Genomic DNA, 13,369 nt, shown 5'->3' with positions numbered 1-13,369 from the left:
ACAATGTCACTGCAAAGATGTATCATGTTTATAGTATGTAGCTAAATGTCCTATCGGTGAGACTGATTAAAATATCTATATACTAATAAATATAGTACGGATGTGTTATAATGATACGCACACATGCGCACTAAATATGTCCGAGTGATTACATAAACAAATCTGAGCTATTTTTAATTAAAATTACACTAAATAATAGAGAGAAGTATGAGTTTTTTCTACATAACTTCATACTTTTTTTAAATGAAGCTTTTCTTAACTCAAGTATGATATTTTTATTTACAAAATAAGTTAACATTTATATTACCTGTTAAATAACTACATCACATATAACTTATATTATACAATCATGAATTCTTTGTACACAATAGTTACATTCACTCAATGTCACTTTCCAGTTCCAATCATCGTCTCTATGAGTCTAGAAACGTTTTACCAAAAGGGAGATGACGTTTATCTCATTGATCAATCATATTTATTCAACAAATAAAATCAAATAAAAAGTAAAGGAGTATGTTTTTCCATTTCGTATGTAAAACACCTCCTTTTAAATTGTTACATGTGATAATGTCCCACTGTAGTTAATGCTGCACTGTTGTTTATGTTCACTTCCACTGGTACAGCCATATGGTGAAGTCATGCACCACCCTAGGGTGTCTGTGTATCTACAATGTCTGCGCGTCGTGCCGCGCGCGCCGGGCTCAGAGAGCAGTCTCATCGGCTGGCGCCTTGACCAGCGGCTCGGTAGGGCTCCTTACTGGGACCCGGAGCACCTCCTCTTCGAGTTTTGCCTCCACCGGCATGTTCTGCAAACATATTCAGAAAAACATATTGATTAATTTATAACAATTGTCAGTATAATTTAAAATAATCTTGTTTTAACATTAAAACATTGATCGACATCCTGAGTGATTAAATATTATAGCTAATGATGATTTTGTTAAATGATTCCATCAAGAAATAATGTCAGCAGGTGTACTGGGGGTCATGTGTCAGGCAGTGTAGGGGTACCTCTAGCGCGGTGTAGTGGTTGGCGGGGCGCGGCGCAGGGCGCGGGCGCGCGGGCTCCAGCAGGCGCGCGGGGCGGCGCTGCGGGCTGGCACGCGCGCCGCCCACGCACGACACGCTCTTCAGCAGTCGGGCACTGTAATTACCTGATTGCTGATTAATTATATTAATGTTAGTTTCCTTATCAATGTACTAAAACTTACGCATCCAGGAGTTTCAATAGCAACCGACTGTACGATCTGTACTCATCTTCGCCAAATTCGGCGGGGTGGTGTCTCGCTGACTCGTAAGCGTCACAGAATTGGTGGACCAACTTCTGACCTCGACCATCTAGGGGTGCCGCAAGAGACGACAGGAGAAATGCTCGGAGAGACTCGCGCGAATGACGTTTCAGGACGGGATCTTGACGAGCTATTTCGTCTTCTGCAGGAAGTGGAATTATTAATTATTATACAGAATATAATTTACAAATGAAAACACATATGTACTAGACATTCATAAAATTCAGTCTTGTAAAATTAAACCTATATATTTGTTCCTAATTCAAATATTACTATTGAAGGCGAACTCCTGAGACTATCATTAATATGCCATCCCATTGGATATAACTACAATCAGGGCCAGACCGTAAGTTTAGGGCTAACACTACTTAGGGGCCCACCTAAGATATATATGAATGTAGACTTGAATTAAATTAATTGAATGCGTTTGATTAATTGCAGGACTTGAAATTACAGGATTTCAAACCATATGATCTGTTTAATTTAAAATAAATAAAGTTATGGATTATTATGCATTATTATCTATTTTTGACTTTGACCTGACTCAACTGGGGCCCCCTTGAAACCACGGGGCCCTGGGCTGAAGCCCAAAAAGCTATATGGTAGATCTGGCCCTGACTACAATCTACATTTATATTATTCATGTGTCAAAAATAAAAAAAATTTATTCTTAACATACTATGTATGTATCTGAATAAATCACATAGAGTTGTATATGTGTATTTTTTATAGGAATACAAATGGGCTGATCAGCCACCTGATAGTAATTTGTCAGCACCTCACAGTATATATTAGCACTATAAATATATTAATCATTTCATTCACAACCAATGTTCAGGTAACGTGGGGCCTAAGATGTTATAAATTTAATACTACTTCAAGGCAGTACAGAGCAAAATAAATTATGGCTGTTTATCTTTTAGTATTTTTAACAGGATCTGGTTATTATTTCTATGTAGCTGAAATAAACAGTTCAAAACTAGTTTTACCTAATGTTTTAACATCATCAACGGCACGGAACCTATAGTGATAAGGCTGCTGTGGTTCAAGTATGTAGTGTGAGGGCTCAGCACATAGCAGGCGTGGTTCGTGCGTGATCCGAGGAACTGCTTCTATACGACGTTCTATTTCTCTCTTTAAGCACTGGAATGAAAACTAATATTTTTAAATATTTCTTTATGATATCAGTTGTTAATACGAATCCTAATATTTGTTCAAAAATAAGTCTATTAGTAAGAACAATGGTATTTTTTCACTATTTCTATTTTAATTTATTGCAATCTTACTTTACAAAACTCGTAAAATCCCAATAGTTTTATTACAGATTTAAGAAAATTAAATAAGATTTCTGTTGAATGTCACCTTTTTCGCTGCCGCACCAATGGGTATATGAGGGCCTCGCCTGGATCGAAGGGCGAATCTTGTTATTTGTCTTTTTGCGAAAATGAATAGGATCACGAAAGTTAACACACCCCCGCTTATAATGAATATAATGTTCAATATACTTGTGAAGTCTTGCATAGCTTTAAGTTCTATTTAGGAGTTAATAAAGTATAACAAGCTATATAAATCAATAACTTTTTATATATATTTATTATTAATCACAATATGAGTTTAGATGTTTTTGACTTATGTATAGATTTTTGACAATTGACATTTGACAAGATAATTTATTTATACACGCATCACACATGGTGGAAAAGGCTTCAAAACATACAGCCGAAGAGACCAATTAATTCTATTGCGATTTTTTTAAACGGTTTCTTGAAATTCATAAAATAATATAAAAGCATGAATTACCTTTAGACTATTTCATTTAATTTCCAAAATATAATCTTCTACTTTAAGCATAATATAAAAATAATTAATTTAAGGTTATATGTATGATTATATAGTAAATATTATACGTAGGTTACATAATATAATTACTAGAATAATTTATTAAGTATTTGTTCATTACGATTGATGATTAAGCGATACAATCGTTTAATCATTATACATACGTATAATTTTCTTAACCTTATTCATTTAGTTCGTAAACTTGGTTTTGCACTTCATAATTATTTATTAAGAGCAAACATATTGTTGTGTTAATTTTAAATAATAATAACATATTAGTATTATTTAATAGCATTTTCAATTAAGATAACTTACATGTAAAGTACTTTACCTAAGATAAAAATTATATTACGTGGTTACCTTAAGATTTTGCTATTATTTTTAGGTATGCTCTAAAAACATAGTATCGTTTCAAATAAATAAATCTTACAAAAGTAAATAGTACACTGGGATTTTCTACGCTCATTATTAATTCCTAATACGGCATCAAATATGTGCTCTGATTTTCAATTTAAGCTATAACTCTTAGAGTAGAACTTAAAACCTAATAAGACATATTTTCTTCAAGAATTGAGTCTATGCCAATTTCATGTCACTAAGTTAACTAGATAAATCGCTGGAATTTTACGAAACATGATGAATTTTAATGGGTTTTCTTCAATATATATAAAAGAGAAATACAATATAAAATAGAATGCAAAATGAAGGTTTAAGGAATTGATGATGAAGGTTTACTTCAATGAAAATGATTAAGGTTTGACGATATTCAAGGAATAGAAACTACGATGAATAAAATAATAATAACAAACGTGATATTTTTGTTAAAACAGCTATAATAAAGTTCAGACAACAGACTATAATAAAGTGTAGATGACTAAGATGTATAAATGAACATATCATTATATACAACAAGTACTATATACAATAAATAAATAAGGAATTAAAGGGTTTGTAAAGGGTAGCATGAAAATTAATTTAATTGTATGGAAAAATATATAGTACAAAAGGAAGAATTAGGTGTTGAGGATAAGATTACATTTATAAGTTTAAGTTGAGTTCTACTAAAGAGTTCAAAACAGACCTTAAGATAGAGATAGATTGAAAAGAACACAAAACAATTGAGAAAGAATGTGAGTATCCCGGTGAAGGCAAATTGAGATCCAATAAAGCTTTTTGTGGCAAGCAGAAATATAATCTTACTTGGTGGGTACCAAGTACATAAATCTAATAAGTACAAACAGAGACACTAAATATGCTATGCTTTTATAAAATTAGTCTTCCCTCAGATCAAAATATCAGGCGTCTATCTATACTCGGTGGAAGTATGGTTTGTACTTACACAATTTTGGTAAGAATCGTTAATAGTCGCAACGTCTATGAAGTCAATAGCAAAAAATATTTTTCTCATAGCTTACGTCACTGGTCTGAGGTTGCAAGAAAACGCTTTTTTAAAGTCCCTACTGTCTTAATTTTTACAATCTCGCGGAAAAAAGATAAACAAACCTTAGATTTACGTATTTCATACGATTTGCTAATAACTCAGCTATACCTATTGTGCACTACTAAGAGTTTATGATTAATATATCTTTATTTATACTACAATACTATTGCACCTAACTACTTATTTCCACTTTAATTTGACTTCCAAAAGTCCGAAAACAGTTTCGTCGCCGTTGAAACCGACATATTTTCGCAAATCCGTAGTGAATTTCATAGATTAATCAAGCTCTCAGCCAATTATATCGCGTCAATTTGCTGTCAAATGTTGTTTATTTAGCTTTTCTTCTGTTATGGTTAGGATAGAGTATATATTTCCATACTTGACAATTACACTTCTTAACTACATATTTATAAATATGCCATCAATGACCCTCTCACACGGAGTTTCTCAATGAATTGCTTTAATTCTACAAATGTAATTAAACCCTCTGATGCCTATTCGTGATTATTTAAAACGAAACACAGCAATCTAAGTTAGTTATTAGTTGATCTAAGTTAGTTGTGATTCAACGGGGATTGCCGCTAGCATTCTTGCCACCATTCCTTGCAGTCATGAATGTACAAAAGCTATTTTTTTACATTTTATTTGTACGCTTATTATTAAGGCCTTCTAGTATTTTTGATTTTAAGTTAATATTTTTAAGGAAACTAAAAGTATATAAATATCTATTAAAATATATAATAAAGTACACACCCACGTATTTAACCGCTTATCGATATTTTTTTATTCATAAAATTAAACTTATTCAATAGGGTAAACCTCTAAGTGCAATACTATATTAATGCACGCATTTTAAAATAATGATATTCCTAGAATTACTTAAATATTCATCGTATATCATACATACAAGCCGAACATAAATTCCATCAACATGATTCTTTCGATTCAGTGTTGGGCGAGGCACGAACGGCTTTGGCGGGAAACGCGGCTTGCATACTTATTTTCCAATATGGAGGACGCTATGACCAATACTTTTAATATCAAAGATAACATAAGTCTTTGAAAATATAATATGTCGAAACGATATTGAAAAGGGATAGAGACTGTGTTATTTTAAAAGTTTTATAAACAAATGTATCATGTTGTCTCTTTCCCGTTTGAATGCATAGTATAAATACGAAACATTTGAGCAATGTTACATGTGTATGTTTTTCCAATATGGTGGACTTGCTGTCAACAGTTTTCAATATGGAGTTCAATTGTTGATTGGTTATTGGTCGTTTCGTCAGATGGTTTTGTCGATGAATTCGGACAAGAATATTTCTTTATGTAGATTCAATTGCACATAATATTCATTGTCTTGGACGTGATCATAGTTACCCATTAAATTAAATAGTCTTTTTATAACATTCTTATTTAAATTTATTCTAATAATACCTACTACAACTGCCTTGTTGTTCTAATGTGGTCGTATGATTAGTTATACGACTGAAAACATTGAAGTCTTCGATTTCTCAGTCCGGCCAATTTAGTTTGTTAGTTTGATTTCTGTAAAGAAATTATCAAAAAAGCACTCATGGTGGACCGATCATGAGGATTTCATTATTCCTTATTGAGAATTTAATCAAAATGACGGCCCTTGTGATCTGCAACTGTATAGAAAGTTGATGATTTCTCATATATAATTGACAGTATATAATTAATGCGTGATCTATAAATGTAGATAAACGATCGGTAGCAGTTATTCTGCTGAATGGTTTTTGGGTAGTTGTAATTAAGGGATTGTAAGGGATGGAATGTACTCATAAATCTAACAGGAATATTACATAAGCGTGAAGGTAACCACTTACCGTCTACTTTTTAATAAGCGATGAGAAATTCTAGAATGGAAAAGATCATACAACAATTCGCGATAAACGCGACAATGATTGCTGATTCTCAAAAAACTCATATTTTAATGATTAGATTAGATTTCAGAAAATGTTTTCCAAGGTAATATAATATATAAAATTTCACAATTTCGTAACATAGAATATAAGATATACCGTAGCTTCGCGTCAAGGTCAGTAATTTTAGCGGGAATATGTCAAAATGGCGGCGATACGTCACAAAATGGAGCGCTAAATACAAAGTCACGAGACGGCGGAATAATTTATTTTATGTGTATATTATGTAGTTTTACTCGTGTTGTATAATATAAGCCATATTTTTCTTTACAATGATATACATTTTTCAAATACATTGCAAGACAGAATAGTATTCTTAACGGGACGTGAATCATTACCGTTTTATTTTTCTAATTAATAAATTTCTAAAAAATAAATGAAACCCTTTTCAATTTTTTTAATGATAATAAATATATCGTATTAAAATATTTTACTTCTTAAATATTTATATAAAAATATTAAATAGAATTGATATATTTGAAAATTAAATTGAATGAATGTTACATAATTTTTTTTTTATGATCTTACGCGTTAGAGTTGGCTACTTAAAAAAGAAATCGGCCTCATAAAAGAGCCAAAAGCAACGCGCTTCACTTGACGTTTATTTAACGTTTTGAAATAGGTACTGTATACGTATAATTCAGATCGCGTACGAGTCCCACCGTCGGCACGCGGAGATATGCGCACGCGACGCTACCTGTGTCAATTTGGCGATATGGAATATCATTAATTCTATGTATAACCGCCGGCGAGGACCTACCTGTAAAATGAACATTTGAAATAACAATAGCTTAATTTATTAAATGCTATATGTTAAGAAATTATATAAGTAAATGTCGATTATGACGTAGAAGTTGTCTATTAAAAATAAAATGTACAGTATATCTACGTATCTAACTTGTGAAATATTGACGGTGATACGCCATTTTGATACGTATATCCCATAAATTTTATAAATAATATGGTCATTGTCGCATATCAAGTTCTGATATTATATGCTCGTATTCTGTGGTGAGATTATATTTAGAGTGTGAGAAATGTAGATGTTCAATATTAATAAATTATATTTAATAATTATCTTCTCGTTGGTGTAGCGGCTCAATATAACTTATTCGATTATTCTATCTAGACATTAGACAGCCTGGAGAATGGAGAAAGGAATTAAGACAGCTGGCAGTGGTATACTCCCAGCCTTGGGTTTCAGAAAGCACACACTTGAACTTGATTTCCCTTTGGGACAATCAGCGTAAGAGAATATAAAGGCGCCTTGCGTTTACGCTGCACAGTCATTGAAATTAACTGCCATAGCTAATCTCAAAGACGAAAGTACGAACATTTTGTCAAGTTGCAAAAATTATCATAAGTAGATTTGCTTTTATATAAAGAAGAATATTCTAATACACTAGGAATGAAAACAGCTTAAGTACCGACAATTTTTATTCTAATTAGAGACAATATTTACTTTCAAAACTTCCAGCGACTTGTTTTCAAATGATATAAAATAGAACTTAGCAAGTGATTGACGTTAATTATGCTCGACAAAACTGTTTCATAAGGACACCGGGCTTAGCTTTGTACTAAAGGGTATTCAACTTGAAATGCCTATTAATTTAATTATTATGAGTTAACTTGGATAGTGGATTTTCTCTTGAATATATAATATTTACATTTGATTCGTCAGGTAGTGCCAATAGTCCAAGAGTTCGACAGAAGTTACGAATTTGACGTTAAAAAAAAATTGATGGTATTACTAAAAGTTGATAATTTCGAAAACCAAATCTCAAGTTTTGCTTGTAAAGGTTATTCAAACTTTAATTAGCGATGCATTCTTGTTCACGATCCGACGTCGCAGTCGCCATGTGTACCGAAGAGGGCGTAATTACACGATTAGCGGGATGAGTCACGACTTGCATCACTCGCCGCCCATTCATCTATTGCGACTCCCACACAGTAGAGTCGCCATGAAAGGTTCAACACTTAAGATACAGACTTTGTAGTAAAAAAAACCACAATGCTAAATAGACGATATCTAATCAAATTTTATCCAATTGACGTGAAATCGCATTAATAGTTCCACAGAATACGGGCCACTTAGAGACATGACGTACGTAGCTTCTCAAGCTTTAAGTTTAACTTGAAGGTAAAACGGAAATATAATAACGATATTTTGAGAGCAGGAATCACTGGAATTATTTAAAATAAAATAAAAGTTAGTTATTAAGAATTTATTACTAGAGTTTTATTCACGTAATGTTTTAATTTAATATAATAAAAAAAAAACTTAAATTACGTAAATGCAAATAATTTTATTTTAATCTTACTGTATATTGATACATAAGTAATAAACACTAGGTATGTAAAACAGTAGGTAAGGCTCATAGGTATAGAGTCCTAAGACTCCTAAGATATTTAAATACTATTATGCGATTTCAGGTTGAGGTTCGTTTATATTAAAAATATATCTGGAGATAAAATATTACATACCTAATGGTAGTAAAATATAACACTTATCTTAAGGAGTAACTATGTATGCTGTTCATTTTTTGCTTAGTCAAATCAAATCAAAATAATCTTCATTCATGTAGACTCATAAAAACCCATTTGAATAGTCATGTTACAATGTTGAACTTAATGTGAAGCTACCACCGATTCCTAATTTAGATTCTACCGAAACGAACCGAAAAGAAACTCAGTAGTTACTCTTTTCCACCATTTTAATTCGTGTTTGTTTATATAGAGATGACTTCTGTAATAAAAAACTCTTATCCTTTGGATATTTTCCAATATTACTCTAATACATAAATAGTCTGATCACAATGACAATTCAAATGACGTGAGCAAGTACATAAAGTGGTTGGATATAGTTGTGTATTATGTACCTTTAAAGGTATATACTTATTGAGTGATATACTTTAATTGGAATTAATAATTTAGAATAAGTATATTTTTAGTTTGTTCTTTATTATTTTTTGCTAGATTCTTTAAAAAAGGTTTCAGATGACGTATATTCTTGATTGCTTTGTTAATGATGTCGTCCAAGCCTGTCATAACCCAGGGTGCAGGGAGAGCTTCGGTCAAGTCGGTTATGGTCAAGTCAAAGACAACCAGCGAGGGGATCAAAAGGCGTCTCTTTAAAAAAATTTTGGGAGAGGGTAAACTCTGTTTGCACCCAAGCTCTGTTGTGTTTAAGACGGTGCTGTATAACGTGTGTATTCGTCACTTTATTTTGAATATTGATGATAAAAATAAGCGCATCATAGATTTTATTTATTTAAATGACGTACATACATGGCCTATCTTTTTTATATTTTACTGGTTTATATACACAGTTTTATTTGCTTTAAGCTTAAATTACACATGTCAGTTATCCACTAAGGTTTGTGTTTATAGTATTTTCCTCATTTCTTTTGGAAATAAATGATTATCGTTATAAACTTAAGGTTTACCTTTATCCTGAAAGTAGCGAAATCATGGCAACACTACATACGCGGGAACACATCTGTTTCTTACGCCCTTTGTGTTTATTTAAATTGTCTATATACTTAATTTACAATATGCAATTAAATTATAGTACAAACAGTACCCACTATGTAATAGGAAAATTAAATTATGATAATATATGGTATGTATTAATTCACTATAATCCGTCACAGAGAAAATGTACGTACAGAATATACGCAGTATGTATAGAATTTCAAGTATTTATATATGCAATTTGAATATATCGGTAATTTATGACTTAATAATAACTATTATAAACTTTTTCCAGTTCGACAGAATTATAAAAATTTACAATTTCATTATAAAATGTATTTGATACTAAAATATAATGCAATAAAGATTTGAATTAAATATAGTTTATTAAGAAAGGATCTTGTGAGCAACTGTGACGTCAATTTGAAAGATTAAATTAAATTGAAAGTGAACAATGGTTCCAAATAACAGATAAGCCTGTATATACGTAAAATGTACATCTATGTATATTTATCTACTAACCAATTAGCAGTAAAGTAATAGAATAAGCTCGAAATATTGAGGAAGGTCTCCTGCTTGCCAAGCAGGAGAATATTTAGAAATATTAAATTAAGATTTCCAAATCATACCCAGTTTAAACAGTTGGACTTTGGGGTAATAGTTCATTGACCTCAATAAAACATAACACCCCGTCTTATTACTTCTACTGGTGCCATAAGAGCTGGTTAAATTTTAGTCCAGAGGATCAGAATTGAGATTCAACGGGGAAGTGCTGCATTCTTGCCATCATTCCCACAGTCACGATTTGTACATCTATTTTAAATTTTGATTTGTATATACTTATTTAAATCCACAATGTGAATAATTCTTATATAAGTACTTACATTACAAATTAAAAAGTATGTAGTTCAATTTCAAAAGCTTTTGATGTACTTTAGCGCTTTGGTGTTATCTAAATGTATTCATAATTCAAGTTTTCTTAAAGTGCCTTTCTATTGCTTACAGTCAGCTGTAACCTTTTGATCTTTTACTTATCTGTAAGAAGCCCATAAAGTTTTTCTCCCTCCTGTAACCCAGTCCATTGTTATATATAGGTTTTTCATTTGTCACAGCTTGTTTGCGTATTCAAATATACAACACAAAACAGCGTCCAAGTTTCATTTGTAGGATTTATATTATATTCTACTGTTAATTAAATATATATTTCCTAATTTTTTTAATCGAAGATTTATGCTTTTCTAATTCAAAGTCATAATCATACAGGTAGAAATTCGCAAATATAATTCTTATTAAATAATATACTTATATAGAATATTAATTTTTAACATGGGAATCCATAAATACATTCTGAAAAATTCAAAGACCTAAATAAATAAAAAATAGTATAATCAACTTTAAAAGTTTGTCCTACTAAAATTCTTAGCAATTCTTAGAATTCGAATGTAAGCAATAATTTATATTTTTTTAAACGTAAGAAGCAAAAAAAATTCAGTAGCAGCCGGTTGTAGATTTCATTTGATAAGTTACCGTCCGTTTTTAAATTTACTGCCTAAGGTTCGTCGGCCGCTCACCGGAGTCAACAAGAAAAAAATAAAACATTTTTTTTAAACTGAATAATAGAAGTAGGTTATGTAAGTAGGTATTCTTAATTAAAAATTCTACAACAATTATTGATTAAGATTGAATAATTGTTAAATTATATTGTAACCAGGTTTGGAGAATGAAATGCGCGGAATGTCGAAAAACAACTTATATTGCTCCATTTAATCGTCGTTCTTACTAAAAATAATCTGATTGCAAAATGTTGGTGCCGGAAATTTATATAAAGTAGGTACTTCATATATATTTATTGAACGTTTCAGACTGTTACCTACTACCTACCAGCCATTCAGCAATGTTAAACGTGCCGTACCTTAAATAAAAAAATAACCGTATTAAAAAAATAAATGTAATTACATAGTCTGTAATATTTATGTATAAATATTAATAAATATATATATAAAGTTAAAACCTAATTATAATTAGGTAAATAAACAACTGAAAGTTTAAAATAAAATCAGTTACCCCTTCTATAAACTCATAACGAAATAGCACAATGTTTCTATTTGTATTTGTGGTTTCTTTATAGTAATGTATTGTAATTGAAAAGTAATTATAATAGAAAATACTTAAGTAGTAATATAACAGCAAATAATTAAAATGAGTCTCAATTGTTTCAATTTGAGAAAATATTTTTTAAAACTATCCGCGACCGTGTCTAAGTTTTAGGTAAATATTTTTTGTCATTTTTGTACCCCAAGCTTAAGACGTGATCTGAATAGTAAAGCCGATACAACTTGTTTATTTCCACCTGAGGGTGTTAAACTCGTACGGAAAAAGGTTTTACGAATCAACTTGAATGTAAATCACGCGTTTCCTGGACCAAAACTGATGGACGGAAATCAACCAGGATGTACCCTTTATGGCAACTGTCTCTATCACATCCAGGCAGACTTACAACTGGCTCCTTACTTTAAAATATGGCGGTGCTAGGTGTTTTGTAATGCATGCGCGTGCGCCGTTTCCTGCATCGAAAGGAGTGCTACCAACCATTGTTTGGTGGGAGGGGATGTGTGTGACCTGAATAAAAATGCGACAAACTGTCGAACTAAAAAAATATCGTTCGTTTTACCGCCTTACCGTACATCTGTTTAAAAATATATCCTTGTTATTTTATTTAAATACTAAGGGTTTAATATTGAAAGGACACCTTCTATAAATTTAGTATGGATTTAGAAAAGTATTACCTTTATACAGCAATTCGTCTATTAATAAATAAATATTATGAAAAGAACGATATTAAATTACTTTAATGTTTCTTTTTTGTGGGTATTAAGAAAGTACCTGAGGGTATTAATTAAAGTACTATGTTTTCTAAATATAATTTCGGTTATATGTTTATCTCTATCTTACGTTTGAATGTATGTATAACAACAAATTTTATCTACGTAATTCGCTCAAACGCTTCATTACTATTCCTATAGTAAGCATCCTATAAAACTGAGCCTAGCTAATTACATAAGTATTCAGTGGCTGGGGACATATTCATGTGTAGAAACAATCATCTGGCTGTTTTAAAATCGTGTGACGTTCTCAATTCCGTGTGACCAACGTAAATGAGTGTCGTTAAGGTAGAACTCAATGGAAAAGTACATCTGAAGTATGGGGGTACCTTATTCTTCATGTCTCCGTCTAATGACAAATACCTACATAGAATGTCTAATTGGTATTCATCTGAGCGCGTGTAGACCATGCCGCGGTGGGGAAGGGTTAATAGCCGGCGCCGCCTCCGCGCCCAGGCATATTGTTCCGAGGTCTGCCCGCGAGCGCCGTACGCTCGT

The 13,369-nt window shown here is 31.7% G+C and overlaps 1 protein-coding gene across 2 annotated transcripts; it reads right to left on the bottom strand.

Annotated features, from left to right (window-relative positions):
- Positions 1 to 423: 423 nt before the first annotated feature.
- LOC113398806 (protein C1orf43 homolog) lies at positions 424 to 2,906 on the bottom strand. Of its 2 annotated transcripts, none has more exons than XM_026637747.2 (5): positions 2,652 to 2,906; positions 2,279 to 2,432; positions 1,212 to 1,428; positions 1,012 to 1,144; positions 424 to 806 (listed from the first exon to the last, which is right to left on the bottom strand). In XM_026637747.2, exons 1-5 carry the CDS (start codon positions 2,808 to 2,810, stop codon positions 702 to 704), a joined length of 768 nt encoding a protein of 255 aa, XP_026493532.1. In that variant the 5' UTR covers positions 2,811 to 2,906; the 3' UTR covers positions 424 to 701. The 2 variants fall into 2 exon arrangements, with proteins under 2 accessions (XP_026493532.1, XP_026493523.1); XM_026637738.2 differs by having other exon boundaries at positions 430 to 806; positions 1,212 to 1,431; positions 2,652 to 2,890.
- Positions 2,907 to 13,369: the final 10,463 nt, after the last annotated feature.

Source organism: Vanessa tameamea, chromosome 18, assembly GCF_037043105.1.
Source record: "Vanessa tameamea isolate UH-Manoa-2023 chromosome 18, ilVanTame1 primary haplotype, whole genome shotgun sequence".
NCBI classification, from domain to species: domain Eukaryota; kingdom Metazoa; phylum Arthropoda; class Insecta; order Lepidoptera; family Nymphalidae; genus Vanessa; species Vanessa tameamea.
The sequence above is the reverse complement of the archived record's forward strand: the minus strand, read 5'-3'. Positions and strand labels throughout refer to the sequence as shown.